General features: G+C 39.0%; 1 protein-coding gene across 4 annotated transcripts in view; it reads left to right on the forward strand.

Moving 5' to 3' along the window:
• Positions 1-23,763, forward strand: part of BRD7 (bromodomain containing 7) — a 42,335-nt gene that overhangs the window by 4,759 nt on the left and 13,813 nt on the right. For all 4 annotated transcript variants that reach the window (XM_025852375.2, XM_025852376.2, XM_025852377.2 and 1 more), the window contains exons 3-6: positions 7,904-8,033; positions 8,366-8,423; positions 11,440-11,584; positions 21,755-21,865. In XM_025852375.2, coding sequence (XP_025708160.1) covers positions 7,904-8,033; positions 8,366-8,423; positions 11,440-11,584; positions 21,755-21,865 — 444 coding nt within the window. The remainder of the gene's footprint in view (positions 1-7,903; positions 8,034-8,365; positions 8,424-11,439; positions 11,585-21,754; positions 21,866-23,763) is intronic.

Genomic DNA, 23,763 nt, shown 5'->3' on the forward strand with positions numbered 1-23,763 from the left:
GTACGGAAGGCCTGGTTATATTAGTTTAAAATGCCCAAATAGATACATTAGTATCTGTTTGTATTTCTCTATGCAGAGTGGTGGCATTTAATACCAACCAGGGCATTACGAGTCCTATATATATCCCTTTGTTTTAATCAGGCCATAATTTAGACACCATCCCTATGAAAGTGTGTTGGCTTTTTTTTTTTCCCTCTGAGCATTCGAATGCTGAGTGGTTGGCAAAGAATTTGTGTGCTGGCATAATTCTTATTATGTATCACACTATCCTTTCCTAAAGATCCAGCTCTACATTTTCAAGTTATTTCCACATCACATAACAAAATAGCAGCTGATGAAAAATGCTCACATCATTTGGTCTAATAATATAGGCACAAGAGGACAGTGAAATAAAACTGAGGGGCAATAAGTAAAATTCTGTGTTGGCCATTACATTGATAACGTGGTGATTTATAAAAACTACAGAAGTGTTTACAAAATCATTTTAAGTGAAATAACCACGCACACACACACACACACGATTACTAAAAAAACTATAAACACTGCACAGAGAACACGTACATATTATATGCTGGGTTCTGCACTTACTGCTTTATGTATGTTATCTCCCCTTACTCTTTTTTTTTTATTAAGATTTTATTTATGTATTTGACAGAGAGAGACACAGCAAGGGAGGGAACACAAGCAGGGGGAGTGGGAGAGGGAGAAGCAGGCTTCCCGCAGAGCAGGGAGCCCGATGCGGGACTCGATCCCAGGACCCCGGGATCATGACCTGAGCGGAAGGCAGACGCTTAATGACTGAGCCACCCAGGCGCCCCTCTCCCCTTACTTTTTACCATAATCCTATGAAGCCGGTATTACTATCTCTCTTTTTTTTAATTGCGGTAAGATACATGTAGCATACACTTTACCATCTTAACTATTTTTAAGCGTCCAGTTCTGTAGTGTTGAGTATACTTACATTGTTGTACAATTTCCAGAACTTTTTCATGCCCATTAAACAACTCCCCATATCCCCCACCCTCCAGCTTCTGGTAACCACCATTCTGCTTTCTATCTCTATGAGTTTGACTATTCTAGGTGTCTCATAGAAGTGGAATCACACAGTATTTCTCTTTTTGTGACTGGCTTGTTTTACTTAGTATGCTCTCCTGGAGGTTCATCCATGTTGTGGCAGGTGTTAGAATTTCCCTCCTTTTTAAGGGGAGTATGTCAGAGGGGGAGACGAACCATGAGAGATGATGGACTCTGAAAAACAAACTGGGGGTTCTAGAGGGTAGGGGGGTGGGGAGGTGGGTTAGCCTGGTGATGGGTATTGAGGAGGGCACGTTCTGCATGGAGCACTGGGTGTTATGAACAAACAATGAATCATGGAACACTGCATCAGAAACTAATGATGTAATATATGGTGATTAACATAACAATAAAAAAATTTAAAAAAAAAGAATTTCCCTCCTTTTTAAAGCTGAATAATATTGTGTTGTATGAATATACCACGTATTGTTTATCCATTCATCATCAGTAGACATTTGGTTTGCTTCTACCTCTGGGCTATTATAAATAATGCTGCTGTTAGCATGAGTATAGAAGTATCTCTTCAGGAACCTGCTTTCGGTTCTTTTGGGTATATATCCAAAAGTAGAAGTGCCAGATCATACTATCTTCTCTTTTACAGATGAGAAAACTAAGGCTCAGAGAGGTTAGTAACTTGCTCAAAGTCACACAGTCAGTGCCAGGACAAAAACTCCAATCCTACCCTCAAGAGGTCATTAACATAAAAGAGTTGTTAGAGTGGACATTGCCCTCCACCCCCTTCGCAGTACGTGGGAGGTTAAAATCAGTGCCCTAACAGGCAAAGAGTTCTAGCTCGGAGGCTCTGGAGAGGCCCTGGGGCTGGGTGAGGGGGATCACAGAAGACTTTGCTCAGGAGGCTGCATTTGAGCCGGTCTTTAGAAGTCAGAACATAGTGATGTTATACTGCATGGTTCAAGCAACATGGGATCAACTGTATACGCTGAGCTATATTTGTAACATAGGTTCTTTTCATCTTGTATGATTAAATGTAAAGGATCCTGTGTCTACAACCATGCGTATTGTACTTTATTGGCTACTGCAGGGATTTTCAAAGGTAATCTGACGACCCAGTTTTCACCTGCGTACTGATTTAGACGCTGATGCCTGAAGAGAACACCACAGTGCCGCAGAGAGATTCGGAGGTTAGGCCGCTGCACAGCAGCAGAGGACTGAGAACGGGAGCGTGAAGCTGGGCAAGTTGAGGGTGTGTATAGGGGACAGAAAGGAGTTTTCTTTTTAAGCACAGAATAAAGGAAGGGGGGTGGTAAAGGATGAGACCTGAACGGCAGGTGAGATGTCAGAGGAAGAAGTTTGAACTTAAATATGTTGACCCTAAGCAGTCAGAGACTTTCTGAGTGGAAGAATGATAAAAGTTGAGCCTTAGTAATGTTAATCTGTTAGCAGCATCTAGCAGCTCTTGAAGAGCAGAGGCTGGGTGTAAGGAGAACTACCTAGAAGGTTTTCTAACGAAAGAGCTCAGATGAGAGCTCTAAATTCCTTTATTGAAACTCAGACCTGTACTCCTGAGAAACATAATCCTAACCCAAATTCTGTCTTACCAGCCTTGCAAGTCAGCTTCAGGTTTAGATGCTCAAAGAAGTTAGACTAGTTCCTTTGCTAGAGATCTTATCAGAAAAAATGAGAGACTTTTTAAAAATTTTAAATCATAAGCATTAATAACATAGGATGTTATTTATAAAGCTGAGGTTAAAACTTTTAATGAAAATTTTAAGCTATTATTCACATAGAATAAATTCCAATAAGCACCTATTTTATTAAAGCACTAAACTAGATTCCAAGGGGGATACATACTCAAAACTAACATTTGAGTGTTTATTGTATGCCAGTACGTTTACTGTCTTCTTACAAATAGCTCTATGGGATAGGTACTGTTAGTATCTCATTGTATTGCTGAGCTAACTGAGGCATAGAGGATGAGTTCCTCATAACTAGAGAGAAGAAATGAATGACTGTAATTAAGCAGAATGAAAATTCTGTCAAAACAGTTCATTGATTTGTTTGGTGTGACATCTGCCACACCCAGGATCTCATGGCAGAAAATCCTCCCACCCTGGTTTCCTCCTGAGGCCATCCTGGGACCCTGCCCATGAGGAACTCCAGTGAAAGAGGCAGATGTGCTTATAATACAGTGCAATGAGTGTTATAATCATATATGAACAGAGATTTGCTTCGAAAGTGTCATTCACAAATTAATAACTTGCCATTGAGCTGTGAAAAAATTAGAGTCTGAAATTAAGTCCAGTGTGTTTGTAGTTAACAGAAATAGCCATGGTTTGTCTCTGCTGCCTGGACCTTCATGCACAGAGGATACTTCCTCTGTCTGGAATGCTCTTTCCACCCCACCCCCCCACCCCCACCAAGCCTGGCTAAATTCTGTCCTTCAGATCTCAGCTCAGATGTTATTTCCTTAAAGAAGCCTTCCCACACTTGTCCAGTCTAAATTAGATTCACCCAACAGTTATTCTCCCTGTGAAATCTGTTTGGGTTTTTTTTAGTGAGTTGTTTAATGTGTGTCTCCCTTGTTACACTCTCAGCTGCCTAAGGGCAGGGCTGTGTGTGTTTTATCCACCAGTGTGTATCCACACAGTAGAACCTCATTTATTTGTTGAATACGTGAATGAATAAGTGGACACCGTGAGTAAGTACTTCACTGAAATTTCACATACACGATCTTATTTCGTCCTCAAAACAATCTTCTGAGGTACTATTGTGTATTTTTTTTTTTTTAAGATTTTATTTACTTGAGAGAGAGAGAGCACAAGCCAGGGAGAGGCAGAGGGAGAAGCAGACTTCCCGCCGAGCAGAGCCTGAAGCGAGGCTTGGCTCGATCCCAGGACCCTGAGATCATAACCTGAGCCAGAGGCAGACCACTTAACTGAGCCACCCATGCACCTCTGTTGTGTATTCTAAAGATAAGAAAATTAGTCCCCCCAAAATTATATAGTTTATCTATAATCTGATAGCTAATAAGTGGCAAAGCCAGAATCTGAGCCCATTTATAAACTGTAACTATAAACCCTTCTTCCTTGACTACCTGAGGTTAAATGGCTCTAGTATTTTTGTTTCCTTCTCTGTATGTAATTGGCAAAATACACTAACTATTGAGCATAACTGTGTTAACTTTTGGTTTTACGTATCTGTGTGACCTTTAGTAAGGGACATTCACAGTAAGATTCTATACTATATTCTGAATCATGAAGAAAATAAGGTTGAAATCAGAATTTTAAGTGGAAAGGGAACTGTAGAGATCAAAACCTCTTGTTTTGTAGGTGAAACTGAGTGAATTAAGTGGGGTAACTTGTTCAAGGTGACATTCTGGTAAACTAGACTCCAGGTCTCCTAATTCCTAATCTAGCAGTAACACATTATAGTATCTCCAGTTTAGGGTAGTTTCCAAGTATAGGTTTTTTATATTCTCTTTCTCTTTTGGACCCTAGCCCAGAAGGCTACATTATACTCTTGTCATACTGAAAATAAGGTGTTTACCGTAGACCAGGCTGACAAGATAAAAGTTTATCAGGGTAGTACCTTCCTTTGGTAATTTTGCAGCTTTTTTATTACTTGACCTCATTTCACCATCTCATTGACTTTCTAAGATAAATAAAATCAGCAGTTAAATCTCTATCTTGTGGATGACGAAGAGGCCTGATGATAAATGAGTTGCCTAAGAAGGTCACAGAGTGTGTTAAGGATGAAGCTGGGGCTAGAACTTGAGCCCATAGACCATCAGTAAACCATGGCCAGTGCCACCTGGTTTTATAAATAAACTTTTATTGGAACACAGCCACACCTTTCATTTATGTATTGTCTATGGCTGCTTTCATGCCACAACAGCAAAGGTTAGTAGTTGTGACAGACCTTGTGGACCACAAAACTAAATTATATACTATCTGACCATTTACCAGAAAAGTTTGCCAACCCCTGCTCTAGATGCCTGGCACTATGGCCCTAGTTCTTTCCACCTAGAAGAGTGCTTATTGCCTTCCAAGCTGTCCTCACTCCACAATTTACATTTAATAGGAAGGAATCTGTGTCTCTAGGGGGTCTTTTTCCATTGAACAGATGGAAACCTGCCAGCCTACAAAAAATTCATGCCAGGTTTTCTGGGCAAAAGATACAAAACTTTTCCAAAGTCAAAATTTGCTGCTCCAGAATCTGTCACGAAGCCATAAAAAACAGACACCAATCAGCTTGATGGTAACTGAGATCAAGTGCACGATGAGTACGGTTTATAGCATTTTTCTCTGGAGCTTTTAAGCCGGTCACATGTTCTGTATTAGATGCTTTGGACCCTTAGAAGGGAAGCTCTGTATCGGTGATACTCAAAGTGTGATTCCTGTAACAGCAACACCCTTATGGCCTGGAAACTTGTTGGTAATACTCATAGGCTCGACCTTAGGCGTAAGATGGGTAATTCTGGAGACAGGGCCAAGATATTAATGTTTCAGCAAACTCTTCAGGTAATTCTGATGCGCATTGAAGCTTGAAAACTATAATGGGAACTCGGAATTTACACTTCTAGCAATTTCCCAGCTGATGGTGCTAGTCCAGGAGCACACTTTGAGAACCACTGCTCTAGATACTAGGATAATAAATGAGGATGTAAGCCAAGAAAATAGTTTTGGAGTTGATAAGATCCTGTTGAGAATCTTGATTCTCAAAGGCATAAAATAGACATTTTTGGACAATTTTATTACAAATTTAATTTAAAAGAAAAGAAAACAGTGATAAAACTACCACCTGGATACCAACCACCCAGTTTTAGCAGATCTCAACATTGTACCTTTCGCTTGATTTTTTGGTTTTGGGTTTTTTTAATTTTTGTTGTTGTTTAAGAAATTAGAGTATAGATCAAGATGAAGCCTTTTGCGTGTTCTTCCAGAATCCCATTCCTCTCTCTCTTGCCCTAGAGTGAACCATTATCATGAGTTTCATGTGCGTCACTTGCATACTTGTTTTTGTAATTTTACTACTTCTACATAGATCTGTGAAGAATATACACTTATAGATTTTCAAACTACAAAACTGGTAACACTCATTCTCAACTTTTGTCTCTAGAAATTATGTTTCTTTTTTTTTTTTTTAAGATTTTATTTATTTATTTGAGAGGGAGAGAATGAGAGAGAGAGAGCACGAGAGGGAAGAGGGTCAGAGGGAGAAGCAGACTCCCTGCTGAGCAGGGAGCCCGATGCGGGACTCGATCCCGGGACTCCAGGATCATGACCTGAGCCGAAGGCAGTCGCTTAACCAACTGAGCCACCCAGGCGCCCAGAAATTATGTTTCTAAACATACATTTTGATATAGTGTAACTTTAGCTTATTAATTCTACCTGCTGTGTAAATATGCATAATTTATTAATCCATTTTCTTTTTGGTAGACATTAGATTGTTCATAATAATTTACTATTTCAGAGTATGGCAATAAATATTCTTACACCTGTCTTTCATGTATACTGTGTGAAAGAAAGTTTCTGTAGGGTGTATGCCCAGGAGTAGAAGAGCTGAGAAGTAGGGTAAAGGCATCGTCAGCCTTACTAGATATTGTTAATTGTTCTCCTAGTGGATATACCTATTTATTCACCCATCCATAAGGTATGAGAGCCCAATTTCTCTACATTTTCATCAGAATTTGACATTTTCAGGCATTTTAATTTCTGCCAATCAGAGAGATATGAAATGCCTTCTAGTTTTTAAATTTATAATACCCAGAGTTCTCAGGAGCTTGAGCTAATTTTCATGTTTTTTTGACATTTCAGGTTTCTTCTAGGAACTACCTGTGATATCCTTTACCCACTTCCCTTTTTACCAGAATTTTACCTGAATAAATGCTCTTTACGTAACTTTTGCTAATACTTTGTATGAGTTTTTTGTGTTTCAAGTACTTTATCTCAGTCCGTAGCTAGTCTTTTGGCTTTGCTTATGGGTAAGAAAGTCTTTCTCTACTCTTGGTTCATAAAGATTCTTTATATTTATCTGAAGTTTTAAAGCTTTGCTTTGTACATTTAAGTCTTTAATCTATCTGGAATTTCCTTTTGTGTATGATACGATGTAGAGATCTAATTTTATTTTCTTTTTCATGTAGATAACCAGTTATCCCAGCACTGCCCTTTTGTCATTGATTTATAATGCCACCCCTGATATAACAAGACTTTTCTATGTGCACAAGTCTGTTTCTGGACTCTATATGTTGGTCTGTTTGTCCCTGTGTCAGATCCACATTTTCTTAATTATTATCACTTTATACAAATACTATCTGACAAGACACATCTTACTGTGATTTTTTTCAAAACTGTGGATTATTCTTGATGATTCATTCTTCAAGATAAATTATGATTGGCTTGTCAGATTTCATGAAAGATTCTGTCTTATAATTTTCACTGAAATTACATTTTACTTATGGATTACTTGGGAGAGAATTGACTGTTTTTCAGTTCATGAACATGGTATATCTCCTTTATTCAGGTCTTCCACAATGACCTTTCAGTAATGTTTCAAGTTTTTCCCAAAGGGTATTGGGATCTTTTATTAGATTTATTCCTAGGTATGCTATTTTGCTTTTGTGAATAGTATTATTTTTCTATTTGGTTATTTCTGGGATACAGAAGCAATATTCCCTCACCCCTTTATGAACTGTTGTTCACTCCTTTTCCAGTAGATGGCAGTAAAATACATTAAGATTTCATTATTTAGAAACTTCAGAGTGATGTCTGGGTTTTTTGTTTTGGGGGTTTTTTCCAGTGAAATGAGTATTATTTGTTTTAAAGGTATTCTGAAGTATTTCTAAATTATTTCCCTTTGTTCCATTTAGGAGGATAAAAAGAAGCGAGATCGGGACCGTGTGGAGAATGAGGCAGAAAAAGACCTCCAGTGCCCGACCCCTGTAAGATTAGACTTGCCTCCTGAGAAGCCTCTCACAAGCTCTTTAGCCAAACAAGAAGGTTGGAATAACTCTGAATTAACGTCCCTGAATGAGGAGGCTGAAATTATTTTAAGGATTATAGCCAGGGAAAGTGGGTTTTTAGTTTTTAAGTTAAATTTTAAAAGCTGTTTAATTTTTTTTAAGTTTTCTTTTTTCTGTTACTGCATAAGACCTTGAAAGTAGCTTCAGTTTTGAATTGATATTTTCATACTTCAGTATATTTATAAGAGAAATGGAATTTTTGTATGATATTTAATGATGGGTATGAAGTAACTCAGAAAGAAAATAAGCTAAACAGTACTCTCTAGAATCTTCCTTTTGAGAACACTTTCCCTTTCTCCTTTGCTTTAGAAGTAGAACAGACACCTCTTCAAGAAGCTTTGAATCAACTGATGAGACAATTGCAGAGGTAAATGTTTTTTCCAACATTTTTATAACTTGGAAATTAAAACGGGAAATCTAGGATCCAAACCACTTCTCTATTTTTGATTATTTAAAGCCACATTTTGTGGCCTAAATCCAAATGTACTTGATTTTAAAGTGGATTATAAATATTTTGCCTGGCAGTAGAAAGTACTTTAAGAAGCTGACTTTTAAATGTTCTCCTTTGGTTTGTTTTAACTGGCAACTTGAAGAGTGTTACATAATACTCTTAATGGCAAATTTCTCTTTAACTTCTGATGTTAAAGCTTTAAACCAGAAATAAACAATACAGATATTTTCACTTTGCTAATAGATGAAAATACTTCTATATATTTGTTCAGTGCTTATTGTGCTGTGAATATTCAGTAATTGTTAAGTCTGGGAGAAGAAGTAAAGTGGATTTGTGACCCTTTCTTACATGCAAAAATTTGTTCTAGAATTACAGTATCTAGATTAAACCAATGTTAAGTTCATAAAGGGGAAAAGAGTAACTCCATCTTTATTAAAATACGTATTTTTGATACCTGTCTCTACTCAGAATTTGAATTTTCAGCTCAGAGACATTATTTGCAGAGGATTCATGGGTGGAGGGCATGCATTCTCATGGTGAACTTTCTTCTCACTGTGTTGTCCTTCTGTGTCAACCCCAGAACACATTACAAATCATTTTGTAAGTTAAAGCCTCTTGTGCTCTCTGTATTCAGCACCTGTCCAGCTTTGCAGTTAAGATGAGAAGTTAGTGGCCTCCCACCCTTTTTGGTGTTACAGGATAATTGGGAAAATTACATCTCAAGTCTTTGCCCTTGAATAAGTCATTCATTACATGTCCCCAAATATGAACAGGTAAGTAGTAGGTATTCTGACTCTATTAGAATGTATGATTATAAAGTGTTTTGGCTGCCTTTGAAGTTTTATTTTTTGTAACATAAGATCAGGATATAGCTTAATGATGTCAACTTAAAAGAAATCCACTTAACAAGGTCTCTCTTAGGGGAGCCTGGGTGGTTCATTCGGTTAAGCATCTGCCTTCAGCTCAGGTCATGATCTCAGAGTCCTGGGATCGAGCCCTACATCGGGCTCTCCGCTCAGCAGGGAGTGCTCCTTCTCCCTCTGCCTCTCCCTCTGCTCGTGCCATCTCTCTCTCTGTCTCTCTCTCTCAAATAAATAAAATCTTAAAAAAAAAAAGATCCTTTAGGCCAAGGATATTGACATTTCTCAGAATGTTTTGGGAATTGGAACCCAGAGCCACATTTTTTGAATGGTCTTTAGTGATTCATCATCCTTGAGGCTCACCCCAAATGCTGATGAGTGGTATAGTTGATTAGGGTTCTGTTAAAATGACTGATTCTGGGGGGGGGGGGGGTGTAGATAATTTGCTCTGAGGAGGTCCTCCAGAGATGATCAGTGCTGTTATTCATAGTAACTACTATGGACACACTGGGTATTTTTGCTTATTTGTTTTCTAGTCTCACCACCTAGGCATCCTGTAAGGAAGAACAAATAGCTGAGTTTAGATTCCAGCTCTTCTATCAGATTTATGACCTAGAACAAAAGATTTGACCTCTGAGCCCCAGTTCCCTCATCTCTCTAAGTGAGGCTGCCACCACCTTGATGGCTTTTATAAGAATTAGGTTTAAATTCATCAGGCACCTACCATAGGGCCTGCATGTGGTAAATACATTTTAAAAGTTGCTTCTACTAATACGTTTTAAACCATTTTTATTATTACGATTATTTGGAGTAAGAAAACTTTGGTTTGCCAAATTTCCACAGGAAAAAATCAGTCTAATGACTTAATCATATGCGATATTTTTCAACCCTTTCAGTACTAGAATTACCAATGCCAAATCCTGCAGTACCAGTACTCAACCCTACAAGTACCGGTGCCTGGACAAACCCTCCTTCCCAGGAGATTCTGATGTAGTGAATCTAGGGTGAGCCGCCTCCTCCCCACCGCCCACAACTGGAATTTTTTTTTAAAGCTCCTCTCTTGATTCTCATGCACAGCCAGAATTGAGGGCCTACAATAGAAAGCACTGGTTCTTAAGTTTGGCAGTAGTATGAGGACCTTTTTAATGTCAGTTTTTTTTAGTACTCCCCTATACACACTAAAGTCAGGTCCACTGATTAAGAAAATATAGATATGTGAATTCTGTGGCCCACCAAGAATCCAAGCTTACAGTTATAAATCAGTATGGAAGATTGCAGATGTGCATTTATAGTTATTCTTTCTGTCTTTTCCCCTATGGTTGATAAAAATACTTAGTGTTTATCTCCCAAAGGCCAAGACATTGGTCAGTTAGTCTTAGATCTTTTATTTTGTTTCATTTTTCCCTGTGTAGGAGGTGCTACCGATTAATTAGGTTGCATATTTTAAAAGATTCTCTGTCTTAAGGGTACGACTAGTATTAAAACATCTTAACCTTGTTATTATGAGTCTTTAAAATCATTCCTTCAGGGCGCCTGGGTGGCTCAGTCATTAAGTATCTGCCTTCAGCTCAGGTCATGATCCCAGGGTCCTGGGATCGAGGCCCGCATTGGGCTCCCTGCTCAGCAGGAAGCCTGCTTCTCCCTCTCCCCCTGCTTGTGTTCTCTCTCTCACTGTGTCTCTCTCTGTCAAATAAATCTTTAAAAATAACTAAATAAATAAAATCATTCCTTCAGGGCCACCTGGGTGGCTCAGTCAGTTAAGCGTCTCCCTTTGGCTCAGGTCGTGATCCCAGGGTCCTGGGATCGAGCCCCACATTGGGCTCCCTGCTCAGTGGGGAGCCTGCTTCTCCCTCTCCCACTCTTCTGGCATGTGCTCATGCTCTCTCTCTCTCTCTCTCTCTCTCTGTCAAATAAATAAAATCCTTAAAAAAAAATCATTCTTTCAATTTGCAGTGAGGAGCATGTTCGTATACTACAAATTCTTTCTACACTGAAATGTTTCCTCTGACTTCTCCTAGACCAGTAGATTTGTTTGTAGTAGAAATAAAATTGCCTTTTTCATATCTTCACAGAAAAGATCCAAGTGCTTTCTTTTCATTTCCTGTGACTGATTTTATTGCTCCCGGCTACTCCATGATCATTAAGCACCCAATGGATTTTAGTACCATGAAAGAAAAGATTAAGAACAATGATTACCAGTCCATAGAAGAACTAAAGGTAACTAGTTATTTATGTTGTGATTGGAAAATTGACCTATAATACAAAGTAACAAAATTACTCAGTTGAGAGTTGAACTCTTGGATTCTCTATATACACAATCTTGGTAGAAATCTGCATATCTGATAATAGGAAATTTTCTCATTGATATATTATTTTGTAGAGAAGTTTATTTTAATATCCAAAATTTTTGTATTTTTCTGTCTCAGAAAACATTTTTGAGCACCAATGGTGATAGAAAACTGGACAAACGAATCCATCTGCTGTCTTCTGTTATTTGGGGGTGTTTTAGAAGAAGTTGAATTTCATATGTTCTACACTATGTCTCATTTTTCATTTCAGATCAGTACAGATAAAATTGATACTTAAATGAAAGTTGCTACAGAGTAGTTTCCTTTTCTGTTTCTAGACCGCTAAGGTGTAGCATGTCTCTCCAATAGAGGATAAGTTGTCCAGAAATAGTAAACAAAAGTTTAATTACACTTCTATTTGATGAAAGTCAGTTGCTTCCTGAACTGAGTTCGGCTATATTTGTTGAGCATATTTTCTTCAAAAGAGAGGAATGAAATTAAAAACTTAAAAGTGAAGAACCCATAAGGCATGAGAGGGTGATGTGTGTGCCTGATGTTACAGTGGCAGTTTTTCCGTCTTTTAAGTAGTTGTGGTATATGTTGATTTCGGCAGTATACTTTTCATTTTGACCTTCAAGGAAAGGAACAACATGTTTTGTTTTTTTTTTGTTTTAATATTTCTCTGTATCAAACCACCCAAACTTAACTGGTTTAGATAATACCTATTTTGCCTTTATTTTTTCTACATGAACACTATAGTATTCACCTGACCTATCTAAGTACTAGACCCTAATCAGTTACAGATTATCTTTTTACCTTTTTTTTTAATCCATGTATCTATCAGTTGAGATTTATGAATAAAACCAGCATTTAATTCTATCTTTACTATCCATTTGAATGCATAGACAACATTATACTTACTCTGGAAACCTGAATTACATTCTCTTCTTTCAGAGAAATGGAAACTTTCCCAATTTCTCATCTGGTGAAAATTAGGCTAGAACGGTTTATTTCAGCATATTTCTGACCTTCTTATTGCTTAACGGAAAAAAATTTCACAGGGTATTTTTTTTTTCTTTTTGTGAACAGTTTTCCTCTGACCTTTCTCTTATGATGACAGGAGAAAGTAGAAATGTGCCCCCCTAAGTGTTTTGCCACAAATGATTATTAAGATCTGTTGATTGAGATAAACTAATACTTCCACTTTTTGGAGTTTTCTACATTACTATGTTTCCTTTGGGGAAAAATCAATAGCCTGATGTAATATTAATTAGCTTATTCAGCTCATTAGGCTGTTGAGGGTTTTTTTGTTTTTTTGTTGTTTTTTAATTTTTTATTGTTATGTTAATCACCATACATTACCATCTTTAGTTCTTCATGCAGTGTTCCATGATTCATTGTTTGTGCATAACACCCAGTGCTCCACGCAGAATGTGCCCTCTTTAATACCTATCACCGGGCTAACCCATCTTCCCACCCTCCTCCCCTTTAGAACCCTCAGTTTGTTTTTCAGAGTCCATCATCTCTCAGGGTTCGTCTCCCCCTCCGACTTACTCCCCTTCATTCTTCCCCTCCTAATATCTTCTTTTTCTTTCTTCTTAACATATGTTGCATTATTTGTTTCAGAAATACAGATCTGTGATTCAACAGTCTTGCACAATTCACAGCACTCACCATAGCACATACCCTACCCAATGTCTATCACCCAGCCACTCCATCCCTCCCACCCCCCACCACTCCAGCAACACTCAGTTTGTTTCCTGAGATTAAGAATTCCTCATATCAGTGAGGTCATATGGTAAGTCTCTGATTGACTTATTTCACTCAGCATAACACCCTCCAGTTCCATCCATGTCGTTGCAAATGGCAAGATCTCATTCCTTTTGATGGCTGCATAATATTCCATTGTGTATATATACCACATCTTCTTTATCCGTTTATCTTTTGATGGACATCTTGGCTCTTTCCACAGTTTGGCTATTGTGGATATTGCTGCTATAAACATTGGGGTGCACATACCCCTTCAGATCCCTACATTTGTATCTTTGGGGTAAATACCCAGTAGTGCAATTGCTGGATCGTATGGTAGCTCTATTTTCAACTGTTTGAGGAACCTCCATACTGTTTTCCAGAGGGGTTGCACCAGCTTGCATTCCCACCAACAGCATAGGAGGGTTCCCCTTTCTCCACATCCCCGCCAACATCTGTCGTCTCCTGACTTGTTAATTTTAGCCATTCTGACGGGTGTGAGGTGGTATCTCATGGAGGTTTTGATTTAGATTTCCCTGATGCCAAGTGATGTTGAGCACTTTTTCATGTGTCTGTTGGCCATTTGGATGTCTTCTTTGGAAAAATGTCTGTTCATGTCTTCTGCCCATTTCTTGATTGGATTATTTGTTCTTTGGGTGTTGAGTTTGATAAGTTCTTTATAGATTTTGGATACTAGCCCTTTATCTGATATGTCATTTGCAAATATTTTCTCCCATTCTGTCGGTTGTCTTTTGGTTTTGTGGACTGTTTCTTTTGCTGTGCAAAAGCTTTTTATCTTGATGAAATCCCAATAGTTTATTTTTGCCCTGGCTTCCCTTGCCTTTGGCGATGTTTCTAGGAAGAAGTTGCTGTGGCTGAGGTCGAAGAGGTTGCTGCCTGTGTTCTCCTTTAGGATTTTGATGGACCCCTGTCTCACGTTTAGGTCTTTCAACCATTTGGAGTCTATTTTTGTGTGTGGTGTAAGGAAATGGTCCAGTTTCATTCTTCTGCATGTGGCTGCCCAATTTTCCCAACACCATTTGTTTTGAAGAGACTGTCTTTTTGCCATTGGACATTCTTTCCTGCTTTGTCAAAGATGAGTTGACCATAGAGTTGAGGGTCCATTTCTGGGCTCTCGATTCTGTTCCATTGATCTATGTGTCTGTTTTTCTGCCAGTACCATACTGTCTTGATGACAGCTTTGTAATAGAGCTGGAAGTCCAGAATTGTGATGCCGCCAGCTTTGCTTTTCTTTTTCAATATTCCTCTGGCTATTCAGGGTCTCTTCTGGTTCCATACAAATTTTAGGATTATTTGTTCCATTTCTTTGAAAAAAGTGGATGGTATTTTGATGGGGATTCCATTGAATGTGTAGATTGCTCTAGGTAGCACTGACATCTTCATAATGTTTGTTCTTCCAATCCATGAGCATGGGACATTTTTCCATTTCTTTGTGTCTTCTTCAGTTTCTTTCCTGAGTATTTTATAGTTTTCTGAGTACAGATCCTTTGCCTCTTTGGTTAAATTTATTCCTAGGTATCTTACGGTTTTGGGTGCAATTGTAAATGGGATCGACTCCTTGATTTGTCTCTCTTCTGTCTTGTTGTTGGTGTATAGGAATGCCACTGATTTCTGTGCATTGATTTTATATCCTGCTACTTTACTGAATTCCTACATGAGTTCTAGCAGTTTTGGGGTGGAGTCTTTTGGGTTTTCCACAAACAGTATCATATCATCTGCAGAGTGAGAGTTTGACTTCCTCTTTGCCAATTTGAATGCCTTTGGTTTCTTTTTGTTGTCTGATTGCTGTGGCTAGGACTTCTAATACTATGTTGAATGGCAGTGGTGATAGTGGACATCCCTGCCGCGTTCCTGACCTTAGGGGAAAAGCTCTCAGCTTTTCCCCATTGAGAATGATATTCGCTGTAGGTTTTTCATAGATGGCTTATGATACTGAGGTATGTACCCTCTATCCCTATCCTCTGAAATTTTGATCAAGAAAGGATGCTGTACTTTGTCAAAGGCTTTTTCCGCATCTATTGAGAGGATCGTATGATTCTTGTTCTTTCTTTTGTTAATGTATTGTATCACGTTGATTGATTTGTGGATGTTGAACCAGCCTTGCAGCCCAGGGATAAATCCCACTTGGTCATGGTGAATAATCGGATGTACTGTTGGAGCCTATTGGCTAGTATTTTGGTGAGAATTTTTGCATCCATGTTCATCAGGGATATTGGTCTGTAATTCTCCTTTTTGATGGGGTCTTTGTCTGGTTTGGGGATCAAGGTAATGGTGGACTCATAAAATGAGTTTGGAAGTTTTCCTTCCATTTCTATTTTTTGGAACAGTTTCAGGAGAATAGGTATTAATTCTTCTTTAAATGTCTGCTAGAATTCCCCTGGGAAGCCATCTGGCCCTGGGCTTTTGTTTGTTGGGAGATTTTTGATGACTCCTTCAATTTCCTTAGTGGTTATAGGTCTGTTCAGGTTTTCTATTTCTTCCTGGTTCAATTTTGGTAGTTGATCCATCTCTAGGAATGCACCCATTTCTTCCAGGTTATCTAATTTGCTGGCATAGAGTTGCTCATAATATGTTCTTATAATTGTTTGTATTCCTTTGGTGTTGGTTGTGATCTCTCCTCTTTCATTCATGATTTTGTTGATTTGGGTCCTTTCTCTTTTCTTTTGGATAAGTCTGGCCATGGGTTTATCAATCTTGTTAATTCTTTCAAAGAACCAGCTCCTAGTTTCGTTGATCTGTTCTACTGTTCTTTTGGTTTCTAGTTCATTGATTTCTGCTCTGATCTTTATTATTTCTCTTCTCCTGCTGGGTTTAGGCTTTATTTGCTGTTCTTTCTCCAGTTCCTTTAGGTGTAGGGTTAGGTTGTGTATTTGAGACCTTTCTTGTTTCTTGAGAAAGGCTTGTATTGCTATATACTTTCCTCTCAGGACTGCCTTTGCTGTATCCCAAAGATTTTGAACAGTTGTGTTTTCATTTTCATTGGTTTCCATGAATTTTTTTAATTCTTCTTTAATTTCCTGGTTGACCCATTCATTCTTTAATAGGATGCTCTTTAGCCTCCATGTATTTGAGTTCTTTCCGACTTTCCTCTTGTAATTGAGTTCTAGTTTCAAAGCATTGTGGTCTGAAAACATGCAGGGAATAATCCCAGTCTTTTGGTACCGGTTGAGACCTGATTTGTGACCTAGGATGTGATCAATTCTGGAGAATGTTCTGTGGGCACTAGAGAAGAATGTGTATTCCGTTGCTTTGGGATGGAATGTTCTGAATATGTCTGTGAAGTCCATTTGGTCCAGTGTGTCATTTAAAGTCTTTATTTCCTTGTTGATCTTTTGCTTAGATGATCTGTCCATTTCAGTCAGGGGGGTGTTAAGGTTCCCCACTATTATTGTATTGTTGTCAATGTGTTTCTTCGCTTTTGTTATTAATTGCCTTATATAATTGGCTGGTCCCACGTTAGGGGCATAGATATTTACAATTGTTAGATCTTCTTGTTGGATAGACCCTTTTAAGTAGGATATAGTGTCCTTCCTCATCTCTTATTACAGTCTTTGTTTTAAAATCTAATTTGTCTGATATAAGGATAGCCACCCCAGCTTTCTTTTGGTGTCCATTAGCATGGTAAATGGTTTTCCACCCGCTTACTTTCAATATGGGGGTGTCTTTGGGTCTAAAATGAGTCTCTTGCAGACAGCATATGGATGGGTCTTGTTTTTTAATCCAGTCTGATAGCCTGTGTCTTTTGATTGGGGCATTTAGCCCATTTACATTCAGGGTAACTATTGAAAGGTATGAATTTAGTGCCATTGTATTGCCTGTAAGGTGACTGTTACTGTATATTGTCTGTGTTCCTCTCTGATCTATGCTGCTTTTAGGCTCTCTCTTTGCTTAGAGGACCCCTTTCAATATTTCTTGGAGGGCTGGTTTCGTGTTTGCAAATTCCCTTAGTTTTTGTTTGTCCTGGAAGCTTTTTATCTCTCCTTCAATTTTCAATGAGAGCCTAGCTGGATATAATATTCTTAGCTGCATATTTTTCTCGTTTAGTGCTCTGAAGATATCATGCCAGTCCTTTCTGGCCTGCCAGGTCTCTGTGGATAGGTCTGTTGCCAGTCTAGTATTTTTACCATTGTAGGTTACATATCTCTTCTCCCGAGCTGCTTTCAGGATTTTCTCTTTGTCTCTGAGACTCGTTAAGTTTTACTATTAGATGTCGGGGTGTTGACCTATTTTTATTGATTTTGAGAGGGGTTCTCTGTGCCTCCTGGATTTTGATGCCTGTTTCCTTCCTCACATTAGGGACGTTCTCTGCTATTATTTGCTTCAATATACTTTCTGCCCCTCTCTCTCTTTCTTCTTCTTCTGGGATCCCAATTATTCTAATGTTGTTTCGTCTTATCGTATCACTTCTCTCTCGAATTCTGCCCTCGTGATCCTGTAGTTGTTTCTCCCTCTTTTTCTCAGCCTCTTTATTTTCCATCATTTGGTCTTCTATATTGCTCATTCTCTCTTCTGCCTCATTTATCCTAGCAGTTAGTGCCCCCATTTTTGATTGCAGCTCATTAATAGCCTTTTTGATTTTGACTTGGTTAGATTTTAGTTCTTTTATTTCTACAGAAAGGGTTTCTCTAATAACTTCCACACTTTTTTCAAGCCCAGCTGGTATCTTTAAAGTCATGATTCTGAACTCTAGATCCAACATCGTACTAATGTCTGTATTGAGTAGGTCCCTGGCTGACGGTACTATCTCTTGTTCTTTTTGCTGAGGTGATTTTTTTCGCCTTGTCATTTTGTCCAGAGGAGAGTAGATGATTGAGAGAACCAAATGCTAACAGGTTAACAACGGCCTCAACAAATATACTCTGTACAAATCAGAAAAGACCTGAAACCAGGGGAAAAGAAAGGGAAAGAAAGAAAGAAGAAAAAAAAGATAAAAACAACAGAACAATACAAAAAAAACAATATGATCAAATATGATCAGGCTAGTGTATAGATCAGTGCCACACACTAGATTTTGGGCGTATTTTGGTCTGTTAGAAAAAAGTGCCTCCTAAAATTTTAAAGGAAGAAAGACTTATATATGTACAAAATAAGGGTTGATACAATGAAGGGAGGGAAGATGACTGTAAAGATGAAAATTATAAAAGATTTTATAAAAGGAGTTGATAAGTTGTTTGAAAAAAGAAAAGATTAAAAAAAAAAGGGAGAGAATGTGATCAGGCAGGAGACTAGAACAAAGCCATACACTAGTGATTTAGAGTATATTTTGATCTGTTAGAAGAAACTGTATCTCAAACTTTTAAAGAGAGAACAACTTATATATATATATATATATGCCAAAAATAAGGGTAACTCCTATGAAGGGATAAAATATGACTCTAAAAATGAAAAATAAAAAATTTTTTTTAAAAAAAGGGATTGATAAGATGGTTGAAAAGGGAAAAAGAAAAATTAAAAAAACAGTTGAAAAAAATTAACTTTGAAAAACTAATGAATCATGGTAAAAGAAAAGCCATGAATTCTATGTGCAGTATTCCCCTAGCGTTGGAGTTCTCCCGTTCTCCTTGATCAGGAAACTTGGTCTTGGCTTCCTGGCTATTCGTGGTGATCTTCTGGGGGAGGGGCCTGTTGCCGTGGTTCCCAAATGTCTTTGCTGGAGGCGGAATTGCCCCGCCCTTGTCCATCCGGGCTAAGCAAGCTGCTTGGGTTTGCTCTCAGGAGCTTTTGTTCCATGCAAGCTCTGGTACAGCTTTGGAGGACCAGGGTGAAAATGGTGGCCTGCCAATCTCCACTCGGAGGAGCTGAGAACTCGGGGCCCCGCTCCTCAGTGCGCCCCCAGAGAAAAGCAGTCACTCCCGTCTCCCTGGTCTCCCGCCGCACTGCGTGCACACCCGGCCTGTGACCTAGCATTTCTATCTCTGGCACTCGACCCCTTGTGGAGTCTTCAAACCCAGCAGATCCCTGCCGTGCACTCCCGCGCTGCTCCTCCCGGGGGAGGGAGGGGAGTCTCCCCGGATCTGCGGCTTGTTGGGTCCCTGCTGGAGGAGCAGTGGCCTGACTGGGCAGCGGATCACGGTTTATGGCAATCCCGAGCTGAGAGCCCGCGCCTCGGCTCCGTCTCTGCAGCCGGCTTCCCCGCTCCGATACCTGGGAGCTCTGCCGCACTCAGGCACCCCCGGTCTTTCTGTGACCCCGAGGGTCCTGAGACCACCCTGTCCCACGAGGGTTCCACCCCCTGCTTAGCCACTGGAGCGACGTCCCTCAGCGGAACCGACTTCTAAAAGTTCCGATTTTGTGCTCCGCGGCTCTAGCACTTGCCAGAAGCGGCCGATGGAGGCCCCCTGCCCCGCCGTCTATCCTCCCGAATATCGCCTGGGATTCATTTCTCCGCATGTCCTACCTCCCAGTAAGTGGTCGCTTCTCTGTTCAGAGAGTTGTTGCTATTCTCTTCTTCGGTCTCCTGTTGAGTTCGTAGGTGTTCAGAATGGTTTGATCCCTATTCAGCTGAATTCCTGAGACCATACAAAACCCAGGTCTCCTACTCCTCCACCATCTTGCTCCGCCGAGCTTCGAGGTTTTTTTTTTTTAATTACTTGAAAAGTATACAGAAAGTTCATTTAGCTTTTTGAGTCACCAAGTGCCATTACCCCCAAAGTCCAATAAAGCCTAGCACCTGACAGTTAAGATTCATGGAATCCAAAAATTGTCTTATCAGATCAGTGGAATAATCCAGTACTCTCTTGCCAACTAGAGGCCAGTGGTCCCTTGGTCCCTTGGTATAAGTAATAGTCATCTGATGTCCTTCCTCTCTTGCCTCTATTTCCCAAAATATATATTTAATAATTCCTAATGGAATGAAAGCTCTTCAGAAAATCTATAGCAAAGGCCCTTAACCTGGGGTCCTCTGGGTGGAAGCCACACATGAGCCTTAAAGGGGAACCTGCTAAAATGACATTTAAAAGTTTGTGTTCAACTTGGTGTGTGTATTTATGCTTGAGGAGTAGATGCATGGCTTTCATCATGTTTTGAAAGATCCAGGACCTAGCAAATTCTTACCGATTAGAGACTAGACCAGGGATAAGGATCCACATGTACTTCATCCACTTTAAGTTTAATACCAGACTTCTTGTGACCCCCGAGTCCGTCTTCTCGTATGCTTTCAGGTAATACTAAGTCTGCCTATTCCATTTAAGTGTCCTAAGCTGTCATCACTTTTTATTAAATAGTGGGGTTTGAATATTTGTTTTGGATATGGAGGAGGAATTTGTTTAGGGGGAATTTTTTTTTGTTGGATTTTTACCATTTTAACTCAGGCCTTGGCATAATCACTGCCACGTTTATACAGTGTAAAAAATTACTTAACCGTGGAACTATGCAGTGGAATTGAGCTCTCCAGCATACATAGGTACTTTGAAATTTAACCCAAAAGTACAGTTTTGATAATTTGGCTACTTTGGTTACATGTTCCAACTCTTTGAGGTTGTATAGTTTATTTCACATTGGCATGATTTTGTAGCATTCTGCAAATTACATTTAGCTTATGACAGTATCCAAACACTTAAAATTAATGTAAATATTTTAACTTTTTTGCTCAATTTGAATTTCCAAAAAATATTGTGATAATTTAGCCATGTCACAGTTTTCATCAAGATTTGAAATTATTTAATTCATAAATGGAAACTTAAAATGTTTGTTTTAAAACTAGGAGTAATATTTTTTAATTACATGAACTCAGTTAAGATTATTCTAGGGCCGCCTGGGTGGCTCAGTCAGTTAAAGGTCCAACTCTTGATTTTGACTCAGGTCATGATCTTGGGGTCATGAGATCAAGCCAGGCTCTGCGCTGGGTGAGGAGCCTGCTTCAGATTTTCTCTCCCTCTCCTCTGTCCATTCTCTTAATCTATCCCCTCACCCACTCTCGCTCGCTTTCTCGCTCTCTAAAAAAAAAAAAAAAAAAAAGTTTAAATATTATTCTGTTAAATAGAAGTATTTTCTTCCAGTTCTTTTTGTGTGCAGTAAGATTATGTGAAGAAACTCATTTAAAAATTTCATCCTGGGAGCTAAGGGTTTATGTTGTTCATTATAAAAAATGTAAGAATTTGGAAAGGAATGTAGTACAAAATTTAAATTAACTTAGTACTGCTTTTGTTAGTGAGTCTTAAAACATACTAAATTGCTTTAATGTTTAGTAAACAGTGAAATAAAAGGATAGGGTTTTTTGTTGGTTTTATCTTTTTTAATTTTTCAAGGACCTGTATGATTTCATCAAACAGGGACAAGAAGGTGCTTTGTTGTTTTAAATGCATTTTTCTCCTTAATATTCTCTCTGCAGGATAACTTCAAACTAATGTGTACTAATGCTATGATTTACAACAAACCCGAGACCATTTATTATAAAGCTGCAAAGAAGCTATTGCACTCAGGGATGAAAATTCTTAGCCAGGTAAAGGAAATTCTTTGTCATAAATAGTAACTATTATAAAATCTGTATACCTTTGTTTTTTGGTTAGAGTGATAGAGATCCAGTACAGTACTAGTTTTATAGGCAGATTATATTAAAGTAGGAAATATTAAATGAAAAAAGTTCTCATATAAAGAAAATTAAAACACGAAATTCTCATTTGGAATTGATACAATTAAGTATTGGCATTCGCTACTAATTATTTATTTAGAGGCTGTTGAATTGGTTAGTCACCAGATGGATTTATATTTGTTGTGAAAGAAACATCACCCTGATTTCCAGGATAAGATTGATGAGATGAATTATGAGGCCTGTTGGGGGGAAAGCTCTCTACTTCCCTTTGAAGGATGGACTCTGATGGTGAAGCACAGGAGCTCCTTCCAGGACAAAGAAAGAAAATGTCAGTGAGCAGTACCCTGCTCTTTGCCACCTCCCCACAGGAGCACTCCTCCTGGAAGGACCAGAACTGGTACCATAGTAATGTGGCTGAGGTGGGAGGGACACTTCATCATCAAGCTTCATGAGACAGCATAAACATGACAGTTTATTCAGAAGAGAGGTTAGTGGCAGAAAAGAACATGTGCCGTCTCAGAACAACCGCTGATGGCGCGGGGGGCGGAGCGGGAATTGAGGGGCTCACTGTGCACCTGCTGGGAGAAAAGGAGAGCTCACAAGATAAGTCGTGTCTTTTGAGGTTTTACTTATGGCTCTGAGTAGGATGGGAAATTAACTGAGGTGATCCTGGCAGGAAGTCGGAGTTCTGGTTTTAGCTCTTTGCTCTAACTTGTGGACCTCGGGCAGGACATGAACCATGCTGGGCCTCGGTGTTCTCATGTCTGGAGAAGACATGGTTTAAAGGGGTTTAAAGAAGGTTTAAAGTGCAGTCTCCCAAGATAATTGCCAGCATTAGGGTGCTGGCTCTCAGTAAGAGCTAAGCAGGCAGGAGACTACGAGAAAGGAGAGCAAGGCAGGAGAGGGATTTTGCGAAGAAGAGACAAGGGGGGTATAAGACAGGAAGAATGAGAAAGAAATCAGAATGAAGAGCTTGAGCCCAGACTCAGAGGAGTTATAGGAGAGTAGGAATGAGTCATGGGTAGATGCACATAGTTTCCCACTTGTTACAGTGACCATCTGTATCACAGTTTCACATTTAAAGAATTGTCTTGGTGTGCAGATGTCTTGAGTGTGTGCTTGGCTCTAAGAGATTCTCAGATCCATTTAACTGGGGAAAGAAAAACATTTGGATTGATGAGTATTCTTGCACTCCTAATATTCAGACAGCATCAGTTCCTACCCTTTCCTATAGACGTAAGAAACTGTAACATAAACCAGTTACCCATCTTTGGCAAAATCTACAAAGGAAAGGGGACTATAAAATGTTTTATTCCACTCTTTGCAGGAAGACTCAGAATCTAGACCCAAGCCATATTCCAGGTTTAAAAATCTGCAAATGCTTGTTATTACATTTGAAATAAAAGTAGTAAATGTAGTCCTTAGTCCTTAGTCCCCCTCAAATGTAGTCCTTAGTCACTCCAAAATATGTACATTAAGTTTTTGGGAGAAAGTTGAATTTTCAGTATCCCAAGTAAATTTATCAAGTTTGATTTACCATTATTTTCTTTTTTTCAAATAACATAGTTAATATAACATGCAAAAGATTCCAGTATCTCTTGAATTTTAATGGGGGTGGGTTGGCTGGAAGCACAGAAAATAAACTTTCTTCTCCACTTTCCCTTTTCTCTCTCTGTTGTCTTCCTTTTTTTCAGATCTCTTCCTGTTGAGGAGCCCTACCCATCCTGTGTTATAGCTTCCTGTTGACTGTTCTCTCCACCCTAAATGGGAGGGATCCTTAAAACAGTGATTTTTTAAATGTTTAAATT

Source organism: Callorhinus ursinus, unplaced genomic scaffold (assembly GCF_003265705.2).
Source record: "Callorhinus ursinus isolate GAN/ISIS: 27379988/994484 unplaced genomic scaffold, GSC_fseal_2.0 scaffold56, whole genome shotgun sequence".
NCBI lineage: Eukaryota > Metazoa > Chordata > Mammalia > Carnivora > Otariidae > Callorhinus > Callorhinus ursinus.